This window comes from Mustelus asterias, chromosome 1, assembly GCF_964213995.1.
Source record: "Mustelus asterias chromosome 1, sMusAst1.hap1.1, whole genome shotgun sequence".
NCBI lineage: Eukaryota > Metazoa > Chordata > Chondrichthyes > Carcharhiniformes > Triakidae > Mustelus > Mustelus asterias.
The window spans coordinates 59,110,780-59,136,941 of NC_135801.1; the positions used below are offsets into that span (position 1 = coordinate 59,110,780).

Here is a 26,162-nt window from a genome sequence, read left to right on the forward strand (position 1 = left end):
ATTAGCCCCTGGTGGGAATCGTGCTGGCCCGTTGAATTTGGCATTAGCAAAAAATGGTATTCTCGCCAGGTATCAAAGAATGATGGCGCAAAACATGACCCCCCTGCTTTTTTTTGACAGTGTCATTAGATCTGGAGAGAAAATCTGGCTGTTTCTCTGGGGAGAAACATGCTTGTTTTCAGTCAGAACCTGATACTTTGCCAATTTTTGGTAAAATTTCACCCAATACCTTTAATTTTAACTTTTCACTATTTTCCCAGTAGTGGCCTTAGTCGCTAATGCCCTATTACTGTGCTCCTTGAAATAATGATTTAGGAACTCAGAACTTCATCTGAGATGGCAGACATGTTTGTTTAACATCTCATCTGAAAGACAGCACCTCTGACAGTGTAGCATTCCCTTAGTATTAGATGGACTGAACTGTTAGCATAGATTTGGAATGGGGCTTGAACAAGGAACCGTAATTAAGAAAGCAAATGTAATGTTGTCATTTATCTCAAGAGGCTTGGAATACAAAAGCAGGGATGTACTTCTGAGGCTTTATAAAGCACTGGTTAGGCCCCATTTGGAGTACTGTGAGCAATTTTGGGCCCCACACCTCAGGAAGGACATACTGGCACTGGAGCGGGTCCAGCGGAGATTCACACGGATGATCCCAGGAATGGTAGGCCTGACATACGATGAACGTCTGAGGATCGTGGGATTATATTCATTGGAGTTTAGGAGGTTGAGGGGAGATCTGATAGAAACTTACAAGATAATGAACGGCTTAGATAGGATGGACGTAGGGAAGTTGTTTCCATTAACAGGGGAGACTAGGACGCGGGGGCACAGCCTTAGAATAAAAGGGAGTCACTTTAGAACAGAGATGAGGAGAAATTTCTTCAGCCAGAGAGTGGTGGGTCTGTGGAATTCATTGCCACAGAGGGCTGTGGAGGCCGAGACGTTGAGCGTCTTCAAGACAGAAATTGATAAATTCTTGATTTCTCGAGGAATTAAGGGCTATGGGGAGAGAGTGGGTAAATGGAGTTGAAATCAACCATGATTGAATGGTGGAGTGGACTCGATGGGCCGAATGGCCTTACTTCCGCTCCTATGTCTTATGGTCTTATGGTCTTATGGTCTTCTGACTCTCGCTAGGATGCTACCACTGAGTCATGGCTGATAATGTACTGAGTTTGAGCACCAATGCACTCTGTCATTAATCCTCTATTTCAAAGGTTTTGACGTATTCAACTCTGAAGGTTTTGATGACATAGCTGTGCAATGGAATCATTATGAGTGAGCACCATATCCCACTAAAGGATTCAGCTCAGCAGAGGTTCTTGATTAAGCTGTCAAAGGGACTGTGAGATTTGTTTTGATTGACAGCTTTATGAGTTCCTATGAGGATTGTTTGTTGAAGAGGTTTATGAATGACTGTTTGTTTATTTTGACAGTTTTATGACCAATAAAGAGGATTAAAAATTTTCTTCCAAGTGGAATTTGAATGTGTGTTTGATTGGCAGATCTCGTAAGAGGACTCGGGTGTTTTGAAGAGATTTCTGAATGACTGTTTAATGAGTATCTCATTATAATGTTACTATAGGGCTTATGAGTTCTGTCTATAGTGGATATTGGGTGAGTGGCCATGGGGTTATGGAGGGGGTATGGCAGGGTGTTGAGGGGGAGGGGCTAAGGGGTGGGAGCTGGAGTGTATAACACTCATTGACAGAACTGGACTGATATCGCAGTGAACTGAGGTGGGCCTTCTAACCTACTTACCTCAGCATCCATCCACCTCCATTCACGCCACGTTCCCGCTTTGGAAAGCTTCAACCCCCAACTTCAGCCTATCCCTACCACCCCAACAGGAAAATAGCATGGGCTGGCACTGCCAGGCAGAAGGCGGATCATGATGTCAGGAAATCTCCCACCCCAGATTACTGCCTCAAAAGGAATAATTTGACCCCAGTGTCTGAAATAGCTCTTGGGTTCCTGATCTATAATTGCAAATGGCCAAATACCTGTTTCACATCCTCTTTCCAAATTGCACAGCTTTGTGCGCTGTTGGTGATCTAACAGAGACTTATTTTCCTCCACCACTCTTTATTCCTTATGAATTGTTTATTTGGGAAGTATCCTTCATGATAGTTAGGAACACATGGTCTGAAGTAATTTAAAAGAGCCATTGGTCAGGGTTGTGTCCCAAGGATTTTCAGCTCCATGATGTAAACATAGAAAACAGGTGCAGTAGTTGGCCATTCGGCCCTTCAAGCCTGCACCACCATTCAATATGATCATGGCTGATCATGTACTTTCAGTATCCCACTCCCACTTTCTCTGCCCACCCTTTGATCCCTTTAGCCGCAAAGGCCATGTCCAGCTCCCTCTTGAACAAATCTGCAAACTGGCCCCAACAGCTTTCTGTGGTAGAGAATCCCATAGGTTCACAACTCTGAGTGAAGAATTTCTTCCTCATCTCAGTCCTGAATGGATTACCCTTTATTCTTAGACTGTGACCCTAGTTCTGGACTTCTCCAACGTCGGGAAGATTCTTCCCGCATCTAGCCTGTCCAGTCCATCAGGATTTTATATATTTCTATAAGGTCCCCTCTCATTCTTCATTCTTCTAAATTCCAGTGAGTACAAGCCAAGTCGATCCAGTCTGTCTTTATATATCAGCCTGCCATTCCGGGAATCAGTCTGGTGAACCTTCACTGGACTCCCTCAATAGCAAGAATGTCCTTCCTCAAACTAAGAGACCAAAACTGCACACAATACTCAAGGTGTGGCCTCACCAAGGCACTGTATAGCTGCAGCAAGACATCCCTACTTCTATACACAAATCCTCTTGCTATGAAGGCCAGCATATCATTAGCTTTCCTCATGTAGAACTAAAGAACTGGCTGCAGGATTGTTGACTGCATTCAAATTGATAGGAATGTATTACAATTTGAGTTTTTATATTTGTGAATAGTTGCCACATAGGGTGTGATTTTCTGTCACCCCCTGTGGCTTGTTTTCTGGTGGTGGAGGCGGCTTCCTATTGGCTGCCGGTGGAATCTTCTGGTCCGGCTGATGTCTACACCATTTTGCTTGGCTCGCCCATCCTGCTGCGGGTGGTCGCCTTCAGCAGGACTGGAAAATCCTGCCGGCAGGAAGGGCCGGATAATCCTGCCCATAGAATTAGTTCTAATTCAATTCATGCAATTGATCTTGAATTTTACACTGCTACCATTTGCAATACTTGGTTTGTATAAGAATATGGAAAATTATTCCAGTTTCATTAGGTATGTAACAACAAAAAATGAATTAAATAATGATTTTTTTTTTTGCCTTTAAGCTTTTCACAGTTCCACACAGTATTTTAGAGAGTAATTCACAACATCAGAATATTTCATTAATTTGGTCATAATCCCAGAATTGGACAACTACTATCACTTGGTGGTTAGTTGTTTCCTGCACCATCTGTGTAAATAGATAAGTATACAAGCAGACTCTCAAAGTTGTATTTTAATATTCACAGAGCTAGCGGCCAAATTAGAAAGTTCATATTTATACTTACCCCCCTTTTTAAAGTCTTCCTTCTGTAATGAACTGTTCCCTAGTCAAGAGATGAAGATGCTGACATTTTTTTTAAGCCTTTACCTATTGCACTCTTGTGATAGGATTTATGTGCAAATAACAAAAGCTAACGCTCCTTCATTTTTCATTACATTTTTATTTTATTTTCCTTCTTGTGAGGAAGCTATTACTAACCCCCAGCTCCCCACCAAGCACACAGCTCATCTCAAAGTCAAGGGTCAATTTTAAGTGTGAAACACACTTGCTGTCCTAAGTTTCAGATTTGGGACATTTTAACTCCTGTGCCTCATTTTAATGCTACCGATTCACTTTACTTGGGAAATGAGTGCAGAGCAATCACCAGGAGGCAAAACTCCACATCAGTGGCGGTGCTGGTGTTTTGGGTAGGTCTTCGGGTAGGAAAGGGGTGGGGGGGGGGGGGGGGGGGAGGTTGAAATCAGGGGAGGCTGAGAGGCTGCAACTTTACTCATGGAGCCAGTAGGAGTGGTTAATCTGATATTGACAGTTTTTGGCTGATATTGGAAGTTGCACCCATAGCTAAAATCACAGCATAGTAGGGGCCTCTATCTCACCAGTACCTCAGAGCCACATTTCAAGTTCTTTATCCCTTCCTTCCGTAGAAAGAAATACTTACATTTCTTTTTGAATTATTGCTAAATTTGATAACCCATCGACCCAGATAAAAATAGCCAGGCCTGTTCTTTGTTAACCTTGGATCTGTCTAAATATCAGTCCCAGTGATCGATGAAAATCGGTGCCGATACACCCAGCTTCATCATGCTCTCTAAGTTGTATGAGGAACTGTTTGTTTCAAAAAATTAAAGTCGCAGCCTAAAGGATGTAATATCAATATATTAAACATTATGTACTAATATCACAGCATAGGGTCAAGATCTGTTTCTGCTATGCATTCATATCACTCTAAAATATTTAGCATTTTCTAGTTTTCTGCCATGTAACTGTTGGGAAATGTTGTGAAACCAGCTCCAACTATATCTGTTGAATCTTATGTAATTACTGTAAAAATAGTTGTTATTTAAAAAATCTATGTTTCAATCTAAAAAATAAAGTGTATCCACAGTAACGCGTGTTAATCATTCAAGGGATTATTGGGCTTCACTGGCTGGGCCAGCATTTATTGCACTTTTCTAAATGCCCTGAGAAGGTAGTGGTGAGCTGCCTTCTTGAACTGCTGTAGTCCATATGGTGTAGGTATACCCACAGTGTAAGAGTTCCAGGATTTTGACTCAGTGACAGTGAAGGAACACAATATATTTCCAATTCAGGATGGTGATTGGCTTGGATGGGAACTTCCAGGTGATGGTGTTCCTATGTATCTGTTGCCTTGGCCATTCTAGATGGTAGTTGTGGGTTTGGAAGATGCTGTCTAATGAGCCTCAGTGAGTTCCTGCCATGCATTTTGTAGATGGTACACACTGTTGCTACTGTGCGTCAGTATTGGAGGGAGAGAATGTTTGTGGATGGGGTGCTAATCAAGTGGACTGCTTTGTCATGGATGCTGTTAAGTTTCTTGAGTGTTGTTGAAGCTGCACTCATCCAGGCAAGGGGAGAGCATTCCATCATATTCAGAATTTGTGCTTTGTAGATGGTGGATAGACTTTGGGGACTCAGGAGGTGAGTTACTCACTGCAGGATTCCTAGCCTCTGACTTGCTCTTGTAGCCATAGTATTTATATGGTTAGTCTAGTTGAGTTTCTGGTCAATGGTAACCCCCAGGATGTTGATAATGGGGGATTCAGCAGTGGCAATGCCATTGAATGTCAAGGAACGATGGGTAGATTCTCTCTTGTTGGAGATGCTCATTGCCTGGCATTTGGATGGCACGAATGTTACTTGCCATTTGTCAGCCCAAGCCTGAATATTGTCCAAGTCTTGCTGCATTTGGGCATGGATTGCCTCCGTGTCTGAGGAGTTCCAAATGGTGCTGAACATTGTGCAGTTGTCAGTGAATATCCCCACTTCTGATCTTATGATGGAAGGAAGATCATTGATGAAGCAGCTGAAAATGGTTGGGTTAGGACACTACCCTCAGAAACTCCTGCAGTGATTTCCTGGAGCTGAGATGATTGACCTCCAACAACCACAATCATCTTCCTTTCTGCTAGGAATGGTTCCAACCAATGGTGAGTTTCCCCCTTGATTCCCATTGACTCCAGCTTTGCTAGGGCTCCTTGATGCCATTCTTGGTCAAATGCTGCCTTGATGTCAAGTACTGTTAGGTAGTGCAATTGCCTGCATTCTCCTCCATTGTCATTGCAGGGACCATTCTTAACCTGACTGAGAGATACAGATAAACAAAGTGCTTCCCTGAGAAAAGGGATGAAAAATCACAGCTATTCATCAGGGTGTTCATGTGTACCACCCTCTGGTTGGTTACAGAGCACCAATGTTAGAGGCCCGAGAGTAAATGTCTACCAATCTTCATTAACAGAGAGGATTTAAAGGAATAAAAAAATCCACAAGTTTACAAAATACAAGCGTTACACGATTAAGATCCATCAGAGCACAATTATTTGCTCTTAATAAATCCACAATCTTGTACGAAATACACACAGTAGACACACACACATCCGCTTGCCTGAAAGGTAGTTGTTAAAAATACATTTTTTAAAGTCACAAATCCCTTCAACGTGGCAGATGTAGATGTACTTGCAGGAAAATAGACATGAAAAAAGCATTCTCAATGTTGTCATTGTTGAATTACTGCTACACATATTTGGGAGGCCAGATAGGATTCCTCAGATTTCCATAATCCATGGCTGTGCATCACTTTGCATTAATTTGAAGTGGGTTCAATTTTACTGTCAGAAATACTTTTGAAAATTGCCTGAGTGTAACTAGTACCAGATGGGAGTCTGTTATTGATTTTGAGTGCAATGCATATTTTGGAAATAATTAAAAATAGAGATTAAGAACACTGGTTGGAGTCACTAATCTTTCTGAACTAAGCAGTATTGTCTGGTGATGCGACCTCACAGTAACAGCAGCGACGCCTTTCCCAACAAGCATGGAAATTGCCATGGTAGCAGTCTGTCAGAGTGAGCCACAGAGATCACAAACTGTTCTATGTGACTGATCAGATCACAGGGAATGCAAACAGCTTCAATGTGTACAGTAACTAGTGATTGGGGGAGGGAGATTCATTTTAACAGATATAAAGTTGTGTGATGGAGGTAAATGAAAGAAAGATGGATCAGAGCAGTGTGTTTCTGTAGTGTGTTGGAGGCTTTCAATGGCATCAGTCGAAGGAATTGTAAAGCAGCTGAAGTCTGTTCTTTTTATGTTTGAGGGGGCATTAGGGAAAAAAGAATAGAGCTAAATGGAGTCCTTTTATCAGATATTGTGGGGGAGGGTGCAGAACAGAGAGGGGGAATAGTAATGTGAGAGGAGATGTATTGATCCACCACAGGCAGACATCTCAATGATTTTGTGCTTATTCAGCTTGTTAATTATGGAAGCATCAAAAAAATTACATTTCTATCAGAGACCCAGCCGGATGTACACTGCTGCTGCGGTGGTAATTTTACATAATACATATTAGTCCAAGTTCAATGCCAGTTCTTTCTTTACAGCTGCCACATTAACACTTTTTCCTCTTGCTGCAATGGTCCGTTAAACAGTGTTAGATCACAGGGCATTCAATCAAGGAAGGAGACTTGCGAAAGTGTGTTAATACATTTTATTTGCTTCAGATACAATTTTACAAGAATCCACATTGACAGATTTACTTATCATGGTGGTGTATATTTTTGAATCTTATTGAGAAGAAATCTTATCCTTGGGTGTTTACCACAAGCATTGGGCTTTACAAAACCAGTCAAAATAGCAAGAAATCAATGACTCTATTGAATGGCAGAACAGGATTAAGGGGCCGAATGGCCTATTCCTGTTCCTGGTTCATATGTCTGTATATAAAACTAAGAAAATAGAGCGGATATTCTGAAAGAAAGCAAAGTTTAAAAATGAGAACCAGGGTTGAATAAACTGTGTAGAATTCAAAGAGTTAGCTCCAAAAGTTAAAGTTAATAGTCCAATTTGGTTATCACAAAGATTGCTTAAAGAGAATAACATACTTAGATTGGATGTAAAACTTCAACTGTGTTTAGTAGGTTGGTAGTGAGATGCTTTAACTAGAAAAATTAGAATACAAAATAGGATAGGCATTATAGAAGAACGGTTTGGCATATTGAGCAGTTCTTAATACAAGCAGATTAGGATTCAAAATAGGTCACATTAGTGCATTATTCATTAACAGCCATGGATAATCTTGTCAGTTTGTGGCAGATGTAAAAAAAATAAAAATTGCACAACTCTATTGTTCACTTGAACTCATTGCTTTGTGAGTTATTTATGTAGATATTCAGTCGTAGTGTGCCAGATGTACCACAGCAACTATGCCTGTAAGGGCTTCACTTGCTCATCCCACTGATCTAAGTGACTGTGGGCCTTTAAGAGTGCTGATTGATGATTTACAGCAAAGCAGCAAATCCCATCGCAGATGACTGCTGCATCCCGATCCCAGCAGCCTTTGCACGATTTGCTGCAGTCTCCTAGCACAGAGCAAGAAATATGTACTAAATAAAGATTGATTTTGTTTCAATTCTGCTGGGTGTTCCCCAGCCTGTGAAACACTGCTCGTTGCTGACCTAGAAATGTTATTGCGATAGCAGATAATAGGGTCACCAGTTTACTGTTTCCATTGTTTTTTTTTACCCTTTCTCTATTCTATACATGGAGCATCACTACGTGCAGCAAGACATGTCTTTGCTCTAAGAATGGCACTATTATGGTAGGATTATACTTCAGATAGTAAACTGCATGTCATTGCCTGAAAAATATTAAATTCCACAATGACTGGAAGCAAGATGTTTGGACTAACAGCTATCTAAAAGAGTACAATAGCAAGTCTTATCAAATTGTTTGGTGAATGCATATTGGTCTCTTCCTTGAATGATATATGTTTCTGTGAAATTATGGGTAGGTCCGAACTAATATTAGTGAATAATAAATCACTGCTGGCTCTCCAGCACCGTTCCTGCATATTATTTTGCATGGAGGGAGGCCAGAAAGGGGTAACTGGGAATGGAGAGTAGCTCAGTGTGTTTCTGTGTCTGATTCTGAATCAGCTTGTGAAACAATTTGACTCTTGTTATAGTCGGAAATGGATTTGTTTTACTTTATGTCTTAAGTATTAAATGAGAACTTGTATTGTGATCCTTACTGCGGTTATTTAATTTCTTCACTACATAATACTTCAAGTGATGCCAATTCCTAATACTTCTGCGCAGCCTCAGTAATAACTTACTAAGGCCCTTCCATTGGCATGTGTAGTCTTCAGCAGTCAATGAATTAAATTCCAAATCAGTGTGAGCCTGGAGGCAAATGCACATGTTGCTTAGTTTCACTTTCCAGTTGCCAGTTTCAAATTAATGATGAAGGGCCAGCAGGTGACAGATGACAACAATTAATTTAGTATAACCTATTTTCAAAAATAAATCCAGAAACTCTTTTAAATGTTGGTTTCCATAGAAAGCAACAAAATCCTCGTATTAGAAAAGGTGCTGTCTTTAAAAATCTGCCTTCAATGTGAAATTAATTTATTAACTTAATTACTAATAAATTATTAAACAGAATATTTAGATGCATTGGAAGGAATTGAAAATTAAAGTTTTAAGGTCCTTTTCCTTAAAACAGGCAGGAGAATATTTTCCTTCATTTGCTAATTTTATCAAAAAGAAGCAAGCAGAAGGTGATTTTATAATTATAGCTAAAATTGGGGAATGGAGAAAAATGCAACAGTTAGTCTCTGAGAGGCACAAAATATTTGATGAACTATTTTGGTTCAATGACCAGAGTGTGAAGCGAAACAGGACAGCACCGATAATTTCTGAAAATAACCATAAAAGAAAGAAAGTAATTGCATTTATATAGAGTTTGTCATATCCGTAGGCCATCCCAAAGTGCTTCACGATCAATTAAGTGTTTATAAAAATAAATCTATCAGCTGATTTGCAACGGCAAGGTCCCAAGAACAGCAATGAGTTAAATAACCAATAGATGTTGCTTGAGAAATAAATGTTGATCAGGAATCAGGGGAAATCTTCTATCATTCTTTTAAAAAGTATAAAGTTTACATCCACCTGAAGGGCAAAGCAGGAACTTGGTTCTGAAAGATTGAAAGGTGGCATCTCTTGCATTGTAGCATTACTTAAGGCGGAGGTTCCAAACTGAAGGTTTTGATCCCCAGTAGGGTTGTGGGATGAGATTTGAGGTTGTGAGCTCTGAGGAGGCAATGTCAGCCATGGAGCACAGACTGAATTTTCACAGCTATGAGGCACCTTTTAATGCTGGGTTTTAAAATTAAAATCTGGCAGTGGGTGTGGCTTAATCGACTGTTCTACAATCACAGGCTGGAAAAAGGTGGGTCTTCGCTTTTTTTCAGTGCAAAACCAGAAGTTTTAACCCTCCTCCTCCTTGGTGAACAAATGGTTTGCTGCCCCCCCCCCCCCGCAAACAATTCTCTAACCCTCCCCCAATTTTCATTCTGGGGTGACAAATTCTGAGGCATCAAAATGTGTCACATTGGGAAATGCACTAACTTAAGGAGTGCACTGGAACGTCAGCCGAGCTTATATGCTCAAGTTTCTGGAGTGGTGTTTGAGCCCATGATCCTCTGATTCGGAGTGCTACCAGAACCAAGAGTGATGCCCAGGAGGTTGGAGTATTACATTTGGAGAATCTGTAGTGTGATTGTCATCACCTTGAAATTATTTAAGATTTTAAAATGTCAGAATCGGGTATATACTAAGATTTCCTTTGGAAAGAACGTCTAAGATCCAGGGCCAAAGGACATGCTGTACAATTTATAATCTGAGCTAAATAAACATAAAGAATTTCTTCCAATTTATGGTGGTTGACAAAATTTAATTAACTTAATTTAGTGAAGCTCTGTGTTTATTGGGTACAGGATTTCAAAAAAGAACTTGAAAGATTTCTGTTATGGGATAATGTAAATAGTATTGGTTTCTTTGGAAGGATTGGTTACTGCGTTTGCACTTGGGAGACCCAAGTGAGCGAAGAGAAAGCAGCCTCCTGTTAGATCAATGCAGGAAGCAGGTATTTTTTTAATAACGAAAGCAAAATATTGCAGAAGCTGGAGTTCGGAAGAAAAAATTTCAATGACTTGAAACATTAGTGGGATTTTTCTCCCTCTCCACAGCGGTGGGTGTGCCACTCGCTGGCGGCAGGATCTTATGGTCCTGCCCTTGTTAATGGGATTTCCCACTGAACGTACTCCCCCCTCCAGGAAACCTGCAGCAGGCGTGTGCCGTCAGCAGGATCGCAAGATCCCACTGTCGTGAAGGGCAACAAGATTTCAGTGGTTAACTTTTTAAAATTCTGTCTTGAAGGAAAAGGAGCAGAAAGTGTTTATTGTGCTTTATGCAGTTCCAGACCGTCACCTGGAAGGGTGGTAGAGGTGGGCTGCCTCACATCCTTTAAAAAGTATCTGGATGAGCACTTGGCACGTCATAACATTCAGGGCTATGGGCCAAGTGCTGACAGATGGTATTAGGTGGGAGTTCAGGTGTTTCCAATGTGTCAGTGCAGACTCGATGGGCCGAAGGGCCTCTTCTGTACTGTGTGATTCTATGATATTTATGTAGGTTTATGTCTATAAGCCTCTGCAGTTACAGTAACATATCTTCTTGCAATTGTGAAAAAGCAGAATTGAGTGAAATCAGTGAGTGCAGAATAATTAATTCTACCACTGAGTGGAATTGTGCAGGAAAGATATTACACTACTGGTTTCCTATACCCGAGGACTCTGAGCTCAAATTAAATCAAATCTCTTTTGATTAAATAAAAGCAGAAAATGCTGGAAATACTCAGCAGGTCAGGTAGAATCCATATAGAGATAGAAACAGAGTTAACATTTCAAGTTGATAACCTTTCATAAGAACTAGGAAAGGTTAGAGATGTGAAAGGTTTTGGCAACAGGTGGGTTTGACAAGGACAAATGGAAGGTCCACTATAAGGCAGAAGACAGGAAAGGTTAAACGACAGACGAGTTAGCCTTACAGGGCCAAGGGGCAAAAAAAGAAACAAAAGATATGTTGAGGTCAGGTGTGCTACTGTTTGAAAGTGAAAATAAGAGAAAAAAAGAAAGAGGCAAAGAAAAGGAAATAAAATGGTCAGAGTTAAAGGTCTAAAATTATTGAACTCAATGTTGAGTCCAGGAGGCTGTTAAGTGCCTCATTCAAAGATGAGATGCTATTCCTCAAGCTTCCGTTCAGCTTCACTAGAACAGTGCAGCAGACCATGGACAGAGATATCAGTGTGACAGCAAGGTGGAGACTTAAAATGACAGGCCACTGGAAAGCTTGGCGTCATTCTTGCAGACTGAGCAAAGGTGTTCCACAAACAGTCACCCAATTTTTTTAGTCTCCACAATGTTCAGGAGACTCTATTGTGAATAGCAAATACACCAGGCCAAGTTGAAAGAAGTAAATAGCTGTTTCATCTGGAAGAGATGCTTGGGACCTTGGATGGTGAAGAGAGAGGAAGTAACAAGGCAACTGTTACATCTCCTGTATTTACTTGGAAAGGTGTTGTGGAAAGGGGATGTTGGGCATGATTGAGGACTCGAGGGTACCATGGAGGGAATGGTCCCTCGAGAATGCCGAAAGAGGAGGGATGGGGCAGGTGTTTGTTGGTGGCATCACAATGGAGATGGTGGAAATGGCAGAAAATGAACAGTGGAATGTGGTGGCTGGAAGGTGAGGGGAAGGGAAGCCCTGTTGTGGTTCTGAGATGAAGGGGGAGGGGTGAAAGCAGAAATGCAGGAAATGTGGTGGACATAGTCGAGGACCCTGTCAGTCACATTGCAGAGGCCTCAGTTAAGGAAAAAGAAAATATATCAGAAGAGTTGTGGAAGATTGTGTCATTGTAACAGTTGTGATGGAGATGGAGAAACTGGGAGAATGAAATAGAGTCCTTACAGGGTCTAGGGTGTGAGGATGTGTAGTTGAGGTAGCGGTGGAAGTCAGAGGGTTAATAGTGAATATTAGTTGATACACTATTGCCAGAAATGGAGACAGAGAAGTTAAAAAAGGGAAGGGAAGAGTTGAGATGGACCACGTGAAACTGAAGAGGAGTGGAAAATGGAAGCAAAGTTGATGACATTGATGTTTCATATAACAGGGCAGCTTTTTTTTTTATACTTTTCCAATTCAATCAAATCAAATCCAATTCAGAGTCTCAACAAGTTGAGACATTTCAGATCCAGGCTGACAAGACAGGACGGGAGACCAAAACCACCCTGTCCTGGGCCTGATCTACATGAGTCAAGCTGATTGGAGAAGGGGGAGGATCCTCCTCCAAGACTTGAGCTCATTTGCATCTTAGCCAAAAGGCCGAGATGCCGCTTTTAAAAATTGCTTCATATGAAACATATGAAGCCTCAGCGTAACCTAATGGGAGCTTTTAAAGGACAACTCTTGGTGTCCAACCTAACAAACGCACAAACCTATTGGGCCAAATAGCCTTTTGTTTAGTCTTAAATGGACTTGTGTCATATTCTACACTATCTAGAATAATAGCTTACTATTTGCTACATCCAGTGTTTATTGCATTAAATTCTGATGACATATCACTTAGTTTCTCTGCTATTTATAACACTTTTAGCAGTACTTTGGTTAGCTGCTAGTTGTGATAGACTGACAACGGTGACTCTGATGATCTTCTCTCACCTTCGTTAATCCATTACATACTGTCACGTGTCAGACAATTGTTTCAAAAAATCCTTTAACATTGTTATTACATTTTATCTGTTGATAAAAGATTAACTTGAAGTCGTGACAAGATTTGTAAACAAATAAACTAAACTGCAGGTTAACTTTGTTTTATATTTTAAAAGTTAATTTCTATTGTTTTCTTCACCCTTTCTTTCAGTGTGCTGGGTGAGGGCAAACTGGACCCATATGTCAGTGCATTAGGATGGCCAGTGACAGCTCGAACATTACCAGTCCTGTGGTACGCCAGATTGACAAACAGTTTCTGATCTGCAGCATCTGTCTGGATCGTTACAAAATTCCTAAAGTCCTTCCTTGTTTACACACCTTTTGTGAGAGGTAGGTAACTTCCTTCCTAACTTGACTGAAAAAATTTCCTCAAAGGCTATACTTCATTACATTGTGCATTACACTGAAAAAGTTTGAGAGTAAGGTGCTGTTTTAATGCCACTGTGTCCCTTTTTGTAGATGGCTATAATTTGAGTACAAATGATCAAAATCAGATATTTAGACTTTTGCTTTCTAAGCAGTGAATTTATTAGAACCTGACTGGTAGCTGTGGAAGTCAGAGGACTAATAGTGAATATTAGTTGATACACTATCGCCAGAAATGGAGACAGAGAAGTTAAAGAAGGGAAGGGAAGAGTTGAGATGGACCACGTGAAACTGAAGAGAAGTGGAAACTGGAAGCAAAGTTGACGACATTGATGTTTCATATAACAGGGGAGCTTTTAAAGGACAACTCTTGGTCCAACCTAACAAACACACACTTATTGGGTCAAATGGCCTTTTGTTCTCTAGTCTTATATAGACTTATGCCATATTCTACACTATCCAGAATTATAGCTTATTATTTGCCACATCCAGTGTTTATTGTATTAAATTCTGATGGTATATCACTTAGTTTCTGAATTTATGAGAACCTGACATTGATGTGGAGTCTTTGCTAAGGCACAAAACATCTCGACTGAATCAATTAACAAGATGAATGTAATGCAGTGTTCAGGGTAATGAAAGCTTCATCTTCGTTTCATGAATGAACGTTTGTGGCTCTTGAATCTCTTGTTTCCTCCATTAAATTGGTTCAATACAAGGTGTCGGATATCCGTCTGGAGTCTGGGTTCCAGGAAAAAAAGGATGTGGCTAAACATATCCTTTTTCACAGTTCTGCTAACATCAACACAGATTTATTGATAATGAACACGAGGTCAATTTCTTGTGTGTACTTCATTCATAAAATGAGATTTTATTTTACAACATATATTCCAGTAACCTGTACAACGCACACTGGCTTACTCAATGCCAGCTAAAGTTCCTCAACGCTACCAAAATGTTAATAATTTTACTAAACTGTGAATTACAAAATCATAGCGCAGAGTTGCTGCCAATGATGCTCCTCCAGCGGTGTTGTATCACTGAGACCCACCCAGTGACAGGCTGTTTCTGAAGGACTGGAATATGGACACATAGAAGAATTGCTACAGGATTTGATGACTTGCATTATAATTTACATTTATTGTAAAGCTGTACTTTATTTTAAAAGACCAACTTTTCAAATCTAGATTGTCAAAATTATTAAGTATAGTGCAATTAAAAAAATTAATATTGAAATATGGCAGTGCTTGCTGACAGGACTATTGGCTTGAATCCTTGTTGCCATGATCTACTCTATAGTTTTATGGCACCACGTTTTCAGGGGCCAATATTAGACTAAAGATTTCATGGCCAATTTGAGGTTTAACCAAAAAGGTTTATTGTGCTTCTGATGACTAGCAGCTCTGAGAAGTATGAGTGACCCGTGAATACAATGACTGCAGTAAAGGTACCAACCTGCCCATGGAACAAAACCTGCAACAAATCAAGAAATGGCTTTACAGATTTGATTTGATTTATTATTGTCATATGTATTGGGATACAGTGAAAAGTATTGTTTTTTGCGTGCTATTCAGACAAGGTATACCATTCATAGAGTACATAGGGGAGAAGGAAAGGAGAGGGTGCAGAATGTAGTGTTACAGTCATAGCTAAGGTGTAGAGAAAGGTCAGCTTAATATATGGTAGGTCCAGTCAAAAGTCTGATGGTGGCAGGGAAGAAGCTGTTCTTGAGTCGATTGGTATGCGATCTCAGACTTTTGTATCTTTTTCCCAGCGGAAGGTGGAAGAGAGTATGTCTGGGGTGGAAGGTGCATAAAGTCATAAATAATGCAGAAAAGGTAAATATGGAAAACACTGCAAAGTAAACTGTAACAAGGAGGACAAGGGGACAGAAGTTTAAACTACTGAAAGGTAAATTGGGATCGGATGTCAGGAAGTTCTTCATAACAGGAATTGTTAGCATGTAAATGGACTACTGGTTAGGGTAGTGGAATTGAAAATCCTCGATTCCTTTAAGGAACAATTGAATGCCTTGGAGGGAGGATGTGATGTAGGATTTCCTGGAGAGGTGATTTAAGATGGTCTGAATGGCTTTCCTTCTTGTGTTCCTGTGCAGAACACAAAAACAAAGGTAATAATGTAATTAGAAGTTACTGTCTGATGTTGCTGAAAAGGTACCCATGTGACACTACATACATTACACCAAAGCATGCCAGCTGTAGCTGAAATGCACTGAGTTTGACTAACTGAATCCTTGTGTTGCCAGAGTCATGCCTTTTGGGAACAAATCGGGTTCAGAGATAATGGTATGATTTATACATGAGGCTAGAAATTCATGTATACCCATTGTATGGCAAGGCCTGAAGCACCCCTGATATTTGGCCTTTGGCCTCACTTACATTGAGCCACCAAGCTGCCAATAGCAACAGGCAGCTTGGTGACAAGTGTGATTGATGATCTGCCTGTTTTTCACGTCACAACAGCTCTTGGGTAAGTGAAGAAGTGGACTGGGAAGGGAGGTAATCAGGAGGGCACGCTAAGTTGAATATGGAGTGGGGCTGATTCCTGTTCCTTCTAGCTCTTCATTGAGGTAAGTATGCTTTTGAAATATTACCTTGTTATTTGCAGCACGGTCCTGCACATAGACCTGGTTTTCCTGAGGCAGACCAATCTTGCAATGAGGCCCTCAAATGTTGTTAGGCTCCTTATTTCCACATGCAAAGGGTTTAACACCTGTTTCAACACAAGTAGCAATAAATGTTAGCTGAATAAATAATTTTACATTTGCATGTGATATATTTTTACTCGCCAAGGTTTTTAAGATATGTGGGTGAGGATAGGATACAGAATAGCCACGATCTCATTGAATGGTGGAAGAGGTTTGAGGAGCTGAATAGCTTCTTCCCATTCCTATCTTCCAGCCTGGGCACTTCACACTGATTTATTCACTTTAACAATAGTGGCAGGCAAGGCACTTCCAGCTTGTAAAATGTGTGTACTTCCTGTCTGCCACATTAGGAAACCACCTGAAAAATGGGCCCTGCACTTCACATAACAATGAAATATGGACAGCTTCACTTATCTAGAGACTCTGCTTATTTGCAGATCATTTTTGTATCGATGTAGCTGAAAGGTTAACATTATATGTAATTCTTAATATTGTATGTGATAATTTATCACCAGTGTTCCCTCTAATTTCCGTTTGCTGTGTATGACCTATGTATACGTGCTCATCTTAAAAATAATGCTGCTCGTGTACGAGCTGTTTGTCCATTGCGCGGTACATCCCGGAGCTGAGAAGGAATGTTAGCTATTACAACAGCTTACATTTATATAGTGCCTTTAATGTAACGAAACGTGCCAAGGCACTTTACAGGAGCACAATCCAACAAAGAATGACACTGAGTCACAGAATGAGTTATGAGGTCATATAAACAAAACTTTGGTTAAAAAGGTGGGTCTTAAGAAGTGTAAGAACGTGAATTAGAGAGAGAAAGGTGTAGGATAAGAATTTCAAAGCTTGGAGCCTACTGAACTGACAGCATGGTCACCAGTGGTGCAGCGATTAAAATTGTGGAAGCACAAGGCCAAAATTAGAGGAGTGCAGATATCGCAAGAGGGTTTTGGGGCTGGAGGAGATTATAGAGGTAGGGAGAGGCAAAGTCAGTGGGATTTGAATACAAGAATGAGAATTTTAAAGTCAAGACATTGCTTTCTGAACTACATTGCAGCATAGGGTGACAGGGGAACAGGACTTGCTGCCAGTTATAACATGGGCAGAGTTTTGAATGACCTCATGTTTACAGAATAGACTGGGAGACCCGACAGGAGAGCGTTAGAATAATGGTGCTTAGAGGTAACAACGGCATGATTGAGGTTTTCAACAGCAGATGAACGGAGAGGTGGGGCAGTGGGAGGTGGAAATAGGTGGTCTTAGTAATGGCACGAATATGAGGTCAGAAGATAATCTGGGGATCAAATATTACACCAAGGTTGCAAATAAACTGGTTTAATCTTAGACTGTTGTCGGGGTGAGGGTGAAGTCGGATTAATTGAATTAACAAAGGAAAATGATTTCAAAAATATTAGCAAGGCAACTGTTTTACAATGGCAAAGTTAAATTTCTATTTTTGTTGCACAGGATTCTGAAGATTTTACTATTTTGGGTTTACATTCAAATGCATTTTGCCATTTTAATTACTTCCCCTGGTTTGTGGTAATTGAACATGTCAAATGTCAGTTTTATTAGAGGGAATTATTGGCAATGATGTTCTGTGATAATAATTTCCACGAACATGGTAAATCAACGGCCTTGGTAATTAATACTGTTTCTTATTTATTCTAACATTTCAAACCTGAAGAATAATAGATTTATTTATTGGAGGAAATATTAGGACTCGACTATATTGTACTGAGATTTTTATAGCATACAGGCTGCTTCAAGAGCTCCTGCTCCAGGATCTGCTGTTTGGTAAATTGTCCATGTCTAAAAATTGATTTAAAAGCTAGCCAATTAACAGAGAGGGACTAATGCACTGATTTGCAATTGATTAATTGTATTCTCTACAGTAGTATCAGTAAAGCTCATTTTGACTGATTGGGAAAGCATCAGCAGGCTAAAAGCACATAGATTTATTTTTGCTTCAAACTTATGTAACTATATTTTACAAGGAGATCAGAGATGAAACATTTTATATTTTCTTTCTATTTAATTCTAATGGCTAAGAACACAGAACAATAGTTCTGCTTTGAAATTGTTGTACACCAGGGATCAAAGTACTGTACTGTGCTCCATGAGCCAAAAAGAAACAATTCATAATTGTGAGTAGGGATCAGTAGAGATCTAAATTCCAAACTCGAACTGGGTCAATTCACATTGTGCCAGCTAATCCTTGAATCCTGTCATTAGAACACTGTTGAACCTTTTATATTTGAGGACGGGTTTCAAGATTTAGGCCAACGATTAGCTTTTTGGTTCTTTCAAACAACTCGATCAAGAGTCTAATATTTGAAATGAATGCTTTCTGTAATGTTGAGTTCAAAGTACACTACTGAATTCATCAGTTGGCCTTTTTCCATTTAGTGGACGAGTCTGATTTGCAGGGTCATCACTCAAGCTGCCTGCCACTCCTGTCCATTCTGGGTGACCATTTGTACATTTGAGGCATTCTGCCACCAGTGGACACTGTAGGAAATAGAGCTTCTAACAGACACACAGAATAACATAATTTAGTTTTCCAAGTTTCTTCACATTTCAATTTTTAAAAATCAATTACACCTTGCTAAAACAAAGGGGCACATGCAAATTTATGTACCTGTTGATGACAATGGAGCAACCAGTGCAATGTCTATAGATCAGTTGCATGGTTGATTGTCAATCTGCTCATTTAGTTTTACTTCAAGCTTGCGTTGTTTAATTAGACCACATTTTAGACTGTTGCATTAATGGTGCCCTTTAAGAAGAGTACTTGTGTTGCTGATTTTCAGTCAGGTGACACTGAATAATTCAATTAAAATAGGCCATTTAGTTAAGTGTCTCAGAGCCACCTGTTGCATGTAATCCTTTCTAATGTATCACGATCTGAAGATTAGAGAAACGCACTTTTGATAACTATCTATTAGTAGCAGAAAGCTACTGGTCAGGTTAAAATTGATCATATTATTATAAAATAAAAGGAATGTTACTTGTTTCTCAGTCCGAGATCTTCCCTGTGTCTAGCTTTTCTTGTTTATTGAGATTAGTGGTTGAATGCACGTGATTATAATTGGGATCCCATAATTGTTGCAATTTGCAAAACTATTCTCATTATTGGAAGAATTAATATTGGGAAAAAGTGTACCTTTCTGTCTCAGTGTAGTGTGTTTTACCATCTTTATTGATAATTTTGAAAGTGAAATTCCTCCCCAGTGTCAATATTAATTTCAAAACTCCATCAAGGGAGTCCAATCACCGTTGACTGTTTTTCTTCCTTATCAGGTGTCTGCAAAACTACATTCCTGCCTACAGTTTAACCCTTTCCTGCCCAATCTGCCGTCAGACTTCTATCTTACCTGAAAAGGGAGTTTCTGCATTACAGAATAATTTTTTCATTACAAACCTAATGGATGTTCTTCAGCGGACTCCAGACAACAACTGTGAGGACTCCTCCATTCTGGAGACTGTCACAGCAGTAGCAGCAGGGAAACCCCTTTCCTGCCCAAATCATGATGGAAATGTAAGTTAGTTTTGGCATTAAAGTGTGGTTCTACTCTGCTATAACTTTAATTAGGGTTCTTTGTTACCCTTGTCTGTCTTGGTGCTGATCAGAATGGGATTTTACAAATAAGTTGCACCCATTGTAAGCTGAATGTGTTGTTCATTCAATTAGACTGGATTAGTAAGTTTGCTTCCCTTCTCTGTGCACAATGATGAGATCACCTGCTTTAGAACTTGCAATAGCCATTTCTTGCAGTACTCGAATGACATTTTAAAAAATCAAGTAAAAGGCTGCTAATCATGTTATGACTAAGAAACATATTATTAAACAAGTGTCTCATACTTTCTTTACTGTCTAGTTTTCTCTTTGAAGGCTATTTCATTTCTATAATATTCTCATTTCAGATATTTAGACGTGGCAAGAATCAAAGACAAGCTTTATCCTGTTCTTTCCAAACACCCTTGTACACTTTGAGCAGAGATTTCCGGACAGTGATTGAAGCCATGACTTCTGTTCTTTTTCCCCCCTCTGGTGTTTTATAGCATTAACATTCATCCCCATGGTATAAACAATCCACATTATGCTGAATTCCCCATCTTGACTGCAGCAGTTAATCGCTCCCTCAACATGAAAACTAAAAATAAAGGAAGCAGTTTATTTCCATTTGTCTGGTTCTATTCTTATCTATATTGTTGTAGCCGTAGTGTAGCTTCTTTCTTTATTGTTTCATGGGATGTGGCCATCACTGGCAATGCTAACATTTGTTGCCTATCCCTAATTTCCCTTGCACAGTGTGCCTTGCTAGGCCATTGCAGAAGGCAGTTATGAGACAACCTCAATGCTGTGGGTCTGGAATCATATATAGGCCACAGCAGATAAGGATGGCTGATTTCCTTCCCTAAAATGACCTTTATGAACTAGATGGGTTTTTACAACAATCGATGATAGTTTCATGGCCTTCATTAGTGAGATTAGCTTTCAATTTCAGATTTATTAATTGAATTCAAATTCCATTGTGGGATTTGAATCCATGGTCCTCCGAGCATTCGCTTGGGTCTGTGATTAACTAGTCCAGTTATATCACCACTACATGAGCATCTCCCTCTAAATATCTTCTCTTCCTGCTGTGTTACCTCTGGCAGCCTCAGGAAATTATCTTTGTTCTCCTCCTGTTCTCATTTATGCCCGGTCCCTTGGTGACATCATCTGAAACCACAACACAAGTTTTTATTTGTATTCAGATGACACCCATCTGCACCTCACCAGCACCTCTCTCACCTTATCCACTGTTCCCAAATTATCAAATGGCTTGTCTGACATCCAGTACTGGGTGAGCATAGATTTCCTCCGATTACAAGTTTTGGTCCATGCTGCAAACTCTTCCCTAGTTATCAACTCCATCCTACTTCCTGGTGACTGTCTGTGGTTGAACCAGTCTTGATGTCACATTTCCCGTCAACTGCACATTCACACTATATTATTTCTGCAATTGAACATACGAATTAGGCATTGTAGTAGGCCGTTCAACCCTCAAGCCTGCTCCATTGTTTGATAAGATTATGGCTGGTTTGATTAAAGACTCTACTTTCCTGTCTATTCCCTATACCTGTTGACTCCCTGGTCAATCAAGAATCTATCTAACTCAGCCTTAAAAATATTCAATGATGTCCCAGCCTCCATTGTTTACTGATGAAGAGAATTCCTCTCATTTTTCTAAACTCCAATGGATCCAGCCCAACCTGTACAAAGTTTCTTCATCCCAGGAATCAGTTACTTAACTGATCCTTTTGAACCTTTTCTGCACTGCTCCCAATATAATTAAATCTTTTCTTAAGTGAGACCAAAACATTGCATAATACTCAAGGTATGATCGCACCAACGTCCTGTACAACTGTAGTAAAACTTCCCTACTTTTATATTCCATTCCCCTTGCAATTAATGACAACATTGTATTTGTCTTCCTAATTATTTGCTGTACCTGCATACTAACTTTTTCTGATTCATGTACAAGGACACCCAGATCCTGTATAACTAAATTGTGCAATCCCTCTCTATTTACATACTTTGCTATTTTTCTCTTCTTCCTGCCAAAGTAAACAAGTTCACATTTTCCTACATTGTAACTCTAGATGCCAAAACGTTGCCCACTCACTTCACCTTTTCCTTTCCAGACTCCTTATGTCCTTTTCACAATGTATTCTGCTGCCAATCTTTGTGTAGTCAGCACATTTAGTAACCATACATTCAGTCCCTACATCCAGGTCATTGACAGATTGTAAATAGCTTAGGCTCCGGCATTGATCCTCATGGCACTCCACTGGTTACATCATGTCAATCCAAAAAGTCCAACTTATCCCTACTCTCTTTCCTGTTAGCTGGCCAATCTTATATCCGTGCTAATATGTTGCCCCCTACAACACGAGCTCTTATTTTGTGTAGTAACCTTGTCAAATGATTTTTGGAAATCCAATTACCCCCACATCCAGAAGTTCCCCTTTATCTATGTTGCTTGTACTTCCACAAAGAGCTCTAATAAATTAATCAAACGTATTAGCCGGAATTCTCCGACTGTTCATGTCCTGCTGCTGCTGCAGAATTTGGCGCTCAGCCAAATCTCCATTCACTGCAGCGAGACCAGAGATTCCCACTGGCGTGAACAGCTGGAAAATTTTGGCCATTATGTCTTTCACAAAACCATGTTGATTCTGCCTGATTGCATTAAAATCACCTTTTGGTTTGATGTTTTAAGTTTTCTTTCGACTTTGTTTTTGGTTCGGGCTGTTCCCCCTTCCTTTTGGGGAGCTGCCCCTTTTAATTTGTCCCTAAGTTAATTTGAGTTCGTTTACTTGATTGGTATCAAAAGAAATGCCTGATTGCATTAAGATTTTCTAAGTGCTATGCCATAACCTCCTTAATTAAAGATTCTAACATTTTCCAAAGACAGATGTAGGTTCCTGTTTTCTGTCTTTTTTTTCCTGAAGAATTATATTGGCTATTTTTCAATTGTAAGGGGCCTTTCAAGAATCTAGGGAACTTTAGAAAATTAAAACCTATGCAGCTACTATCTCTGGAGCCACTTATCTTAAGCCCTTAGGATGAAGTCCATCAGGAGCTGGGGTTTCTCAGCATTCAGCTTCAGTACCCTTATCCTGGTGATTGTAATTGTTTTAAGTTCCTTCCTCTCTTGATTCATAATTATTTCTGGGATGCTATGTGTGCTTTCTACAGTGAAAACCCACAAAATATCTGTTCAATGCATCCACCATTTCCTTATTTTCATTATTATTTCCCCAGAGTACCAATACTCACTTTAGTTACACTTTTAATTAAGTACCTCTGTAGAAATTTAGTATTTTTTTTATATTTCTGGCTAGCTTTCTCCCATACTCTAATTTCTCTGTTTTTGTAATATTGCTTAATTTCATAGTGCTTCTATGAAATGCCTTGGAATATTTTATTACGTTAAAGGCGCTAGATAAATGCAAGTCGTTCAAAGTATCACCAGTGAAGTTTTTTTCCACACATTGAATAACCTCAATGAGTTGAAAACCTTGAAACCACTTAAATCACCCATTCCAAAACACCTTTAAGATGGCCTAAGTGGCTTTTTATATTCATAATTATCAGGTTCATCAGGTCACTTGGCTGTCGTAAATCTCATATGGGTAGGGAAACACAGAAGAAATGTTTTGTTTGAGAATCCTCCCCTTTCCCAAAAGATATTTAATGCTTTTTTAAAAAACTGTGCCTCAAACCTTTGATATGTTGTGTAAACAGTGACTATTCCTGTGTGAAATCTGGCAGGGACTCAGTTTACTAACCACAAAAGAAATCATCTTTGTAAATGATTCTACGATTGATTAATTTACATTTATTAGAAACTTGTCAGTTGATTGATGGGTGGGATAAAAGAAGAAAAAAATGCAGGTAGGCAATATTGTTGGAAAACAGATAAAAGTAGTGAGTTTATTCTTTGCTCCATTGTAGCTATAAATAAGCTGTGGTTTCTTTCCATAAAGATATAGACTACTGGTTATTTATCTTCGTTCAATAATGGAACTACAGTGTCAAACAATTAGACAATTTTGCCTAATGATGGTTAATCTATTAAGGCAATTCTGGAAATGTACAATTTTTGTTTTAAGTTTTCAGCAGGAGTTTGAAGGGACTATGAATGTAGACATCTTAAGTTAGTGGGAGCAAATGAACCAAATGCAAAATCGGGTGTTTTAGAAAATGCTACAATAATCAGTTTTTCCCCTCCAATTCCCCTACCTTTCTCCAGGTGATGGAGTTTTATTGCCAATCCTGTGAGACAGCAATGTGTCATGAATGTACAGAAGGTGAACATGCCGAGCACCCAACTGTTCCCCTCAAAGATGTGGTAGAGCAGCACAAAGCTTCCCTGCAGACTCAACTGGAGGCTGTCAAGCAGAGGTAAATGTACTAAAAACAGAAAATGTTGGAGAAGCTCAGCAGGTCTGGGGAGAGAGAAAGTGAGTTAACGTTCTCAGTCCATATGACCCCCGAATTGTTTCTCTCTCTCTCAGATCTGCTGAGTTTCTCCAACATTTTCTATATCTCATATTTCCAGCAGCCGTATTATTTTATTAAGGGTAATTACGCCATGAGTGTACAGCATCAATCTGAGTACCGCGGTCGCGATGGTATGTGTTGATTGGATTTGAGCTAATCAGGGGGAGCAAATTCCTTCAACATGAGCTCGGGTTATCAAGGATAAGTTTGTAATCTTACCGTGTGCAGGAGAAGATTCCGGAATGCCAGATTTTACAGCACCCGGCAGGGGAGATGATCCTCAGGGAGAGGCAGGAAAACAGGGCTGTGGCATTGGGACAGCTCCCGAGCGCATTGATGGGCCAAATGTTAAAGGCCGCGGCGGCCTGGCTCGGGCTGGGGTCTTCGAGGCCGAAGCCAGGGTCCAAACTAATCACCGGACGGGGTTATTGGGTTTCGTTTCAGTTTTCAATCTCATGCTGAGGTGCTCACGTGTGTCCCGGGGCTGCCGGGGTGACCGGTTGCCGGGGTGACGGGCCCGCTTCTTGGGCCTCGCAGCATCGAGGTCCCACCTAGCGGAGACACTGAGCGTTCAAGGTGCCCGTTTGGTCCCGACGTGACCTCTGGTATAAATATTCTCCAGTTTGTTTGCCATTGATATAGTTAGTATTCACGTAGATATGTGGGTGAAAATGCTGCCCTTTCTTCTTTCTGTTATTTATTAGTCACAAGTAAGGCTTACATTAACACTGCAATGAAGTCACTGTGAAATTCCCCTTTGCTGTGTGTCCTCAATCCCCGTAATATGTGATAAACTAGATCAAGCTGCCTCTGGTTCACAAAGCTGCTAATGTTTTAGCGAAAGTAATTTGAATTTTTCTCTAGATGAACGTTCAGTGCTGGTCTGCACACTATGACAAACTCTCCCTCTCCAGAATTACAAAGGAAATCAACGAATTAAACAACATACACAGCACCTGAATTTTTGGTGGTGGCCAAACTGGTGGTTACATTGCACATAAGCTTCCTCCCACTCTACTTTATCTAAAACCCTTTCACCAGAACCGTATATTCCTCAAACACCAATTGGTCTTTCTTTATCCAGTTCCTTTGATGGATTGTTTCCTCCATCCCCATTGGCTGTGTATATTGTGCACAAGGCAGATTTAGCTAGAATCTTTACTGAGGAATGCCTTCATTGTAATTGTACATTTCTACTTTAAATTGGGTCATTCGTACTTTTTTTTCACAATAGTGAAACCAATGATTCTAAACACCCAAGTCCAGAGTAACACTCAATTAGTGACTATCTCCACATATTCCTTACTTAAGAGATCAATTAAGTTCCATTGATAAACATGACCAAATTCATTTCATGATCATGTCTTTAAATTTGGACTCCATTGCAGTTCACAGGAACATTGTGTTCTCTGCTGAGAACAGAGAATGAATTGTTTATAAGGGCAGTTCATGTGGGAGAATAGTGTACATGGTTGCGCTCATGCCATTAAACAATGAATAGAAATGTGAAACGTAGGTTTTTAAACAAAATATAATGAGAGGTTTTAGTGGTTAAGGCTTTGCCTGCTTTTGTATGCATGTATCTTTCCCGGATCCAACTTAATTGCATTTTGAGTTAATTCAGTGTTGGTCAGAGTGTTTCTTTGTTTACAGTTTTGAAGAAGTGAAAAGTTTG

The 26,162-nt window shown here is 39.9% G+C and overlaps 1 protein-coding gene and 1 long non-coding RNA gene across 6 annotated transcripts in view; one reads left to right on the forward strand and one right to left on the reverse strand.

Annotated features, from left to right (window-relative positions):
• Positions 1 to 26,162, forward strand: part of LOC144493605 (tripartite motif-containing protein 2) — a 147,462-nt gene that overhangs the window by 90,991 nt on the left and 30,309 nt on the right. For all 4 annotated transcript variants that reach the window (XM_078212812.1, XM_078212792.1, XM_078212781.1 and 1 more), the window contains exons 2-4: positions 13,540 to 13,718; positions 19,732 to 19,969; positions 24,237 to 24,388. In XM_078212812.1, coding sequence (XP_078068938.1) covers positions 13,585 to 13,718; positions 19,732 to 19,969; positions 24,237 to 24,388 — 524 coding nt within the window. In that variant the 5' untranslated portion in view covers positions 13,540 to 13,584. The remainder of the gene's footprint in view (positions 1 to 13,539; positions 13,719 to 19,731; positions 19,970 to 24,236; positions 24,389 to 26,162) is intronic.
• LOC144493614 (uncharacterized) lies at positions 14,597 to 25,253 on the reverse strand. 2 transcript variants are annotated; one of them, XR_013497767.1, is made up of 4 exons: positions 24,707 to 25,069; positions 21,085 to 21,157; positions 16,369 to 16,487; positions 14,598 to 15,550 (listed from the first exon to the last, which is right to left on the reverse strand). It is a non-coding gene; the product is annotated as an uncharacterized LOC144493614 (long non-coding RNA). The 2 variants fall into 2 exon arrangements; XR_013497766.1 differs by lacking the exon at positions 21,085 to 21,157 and having other exon boundaries at positions 14,597 to 15,550; positions 24,707 to 25,253.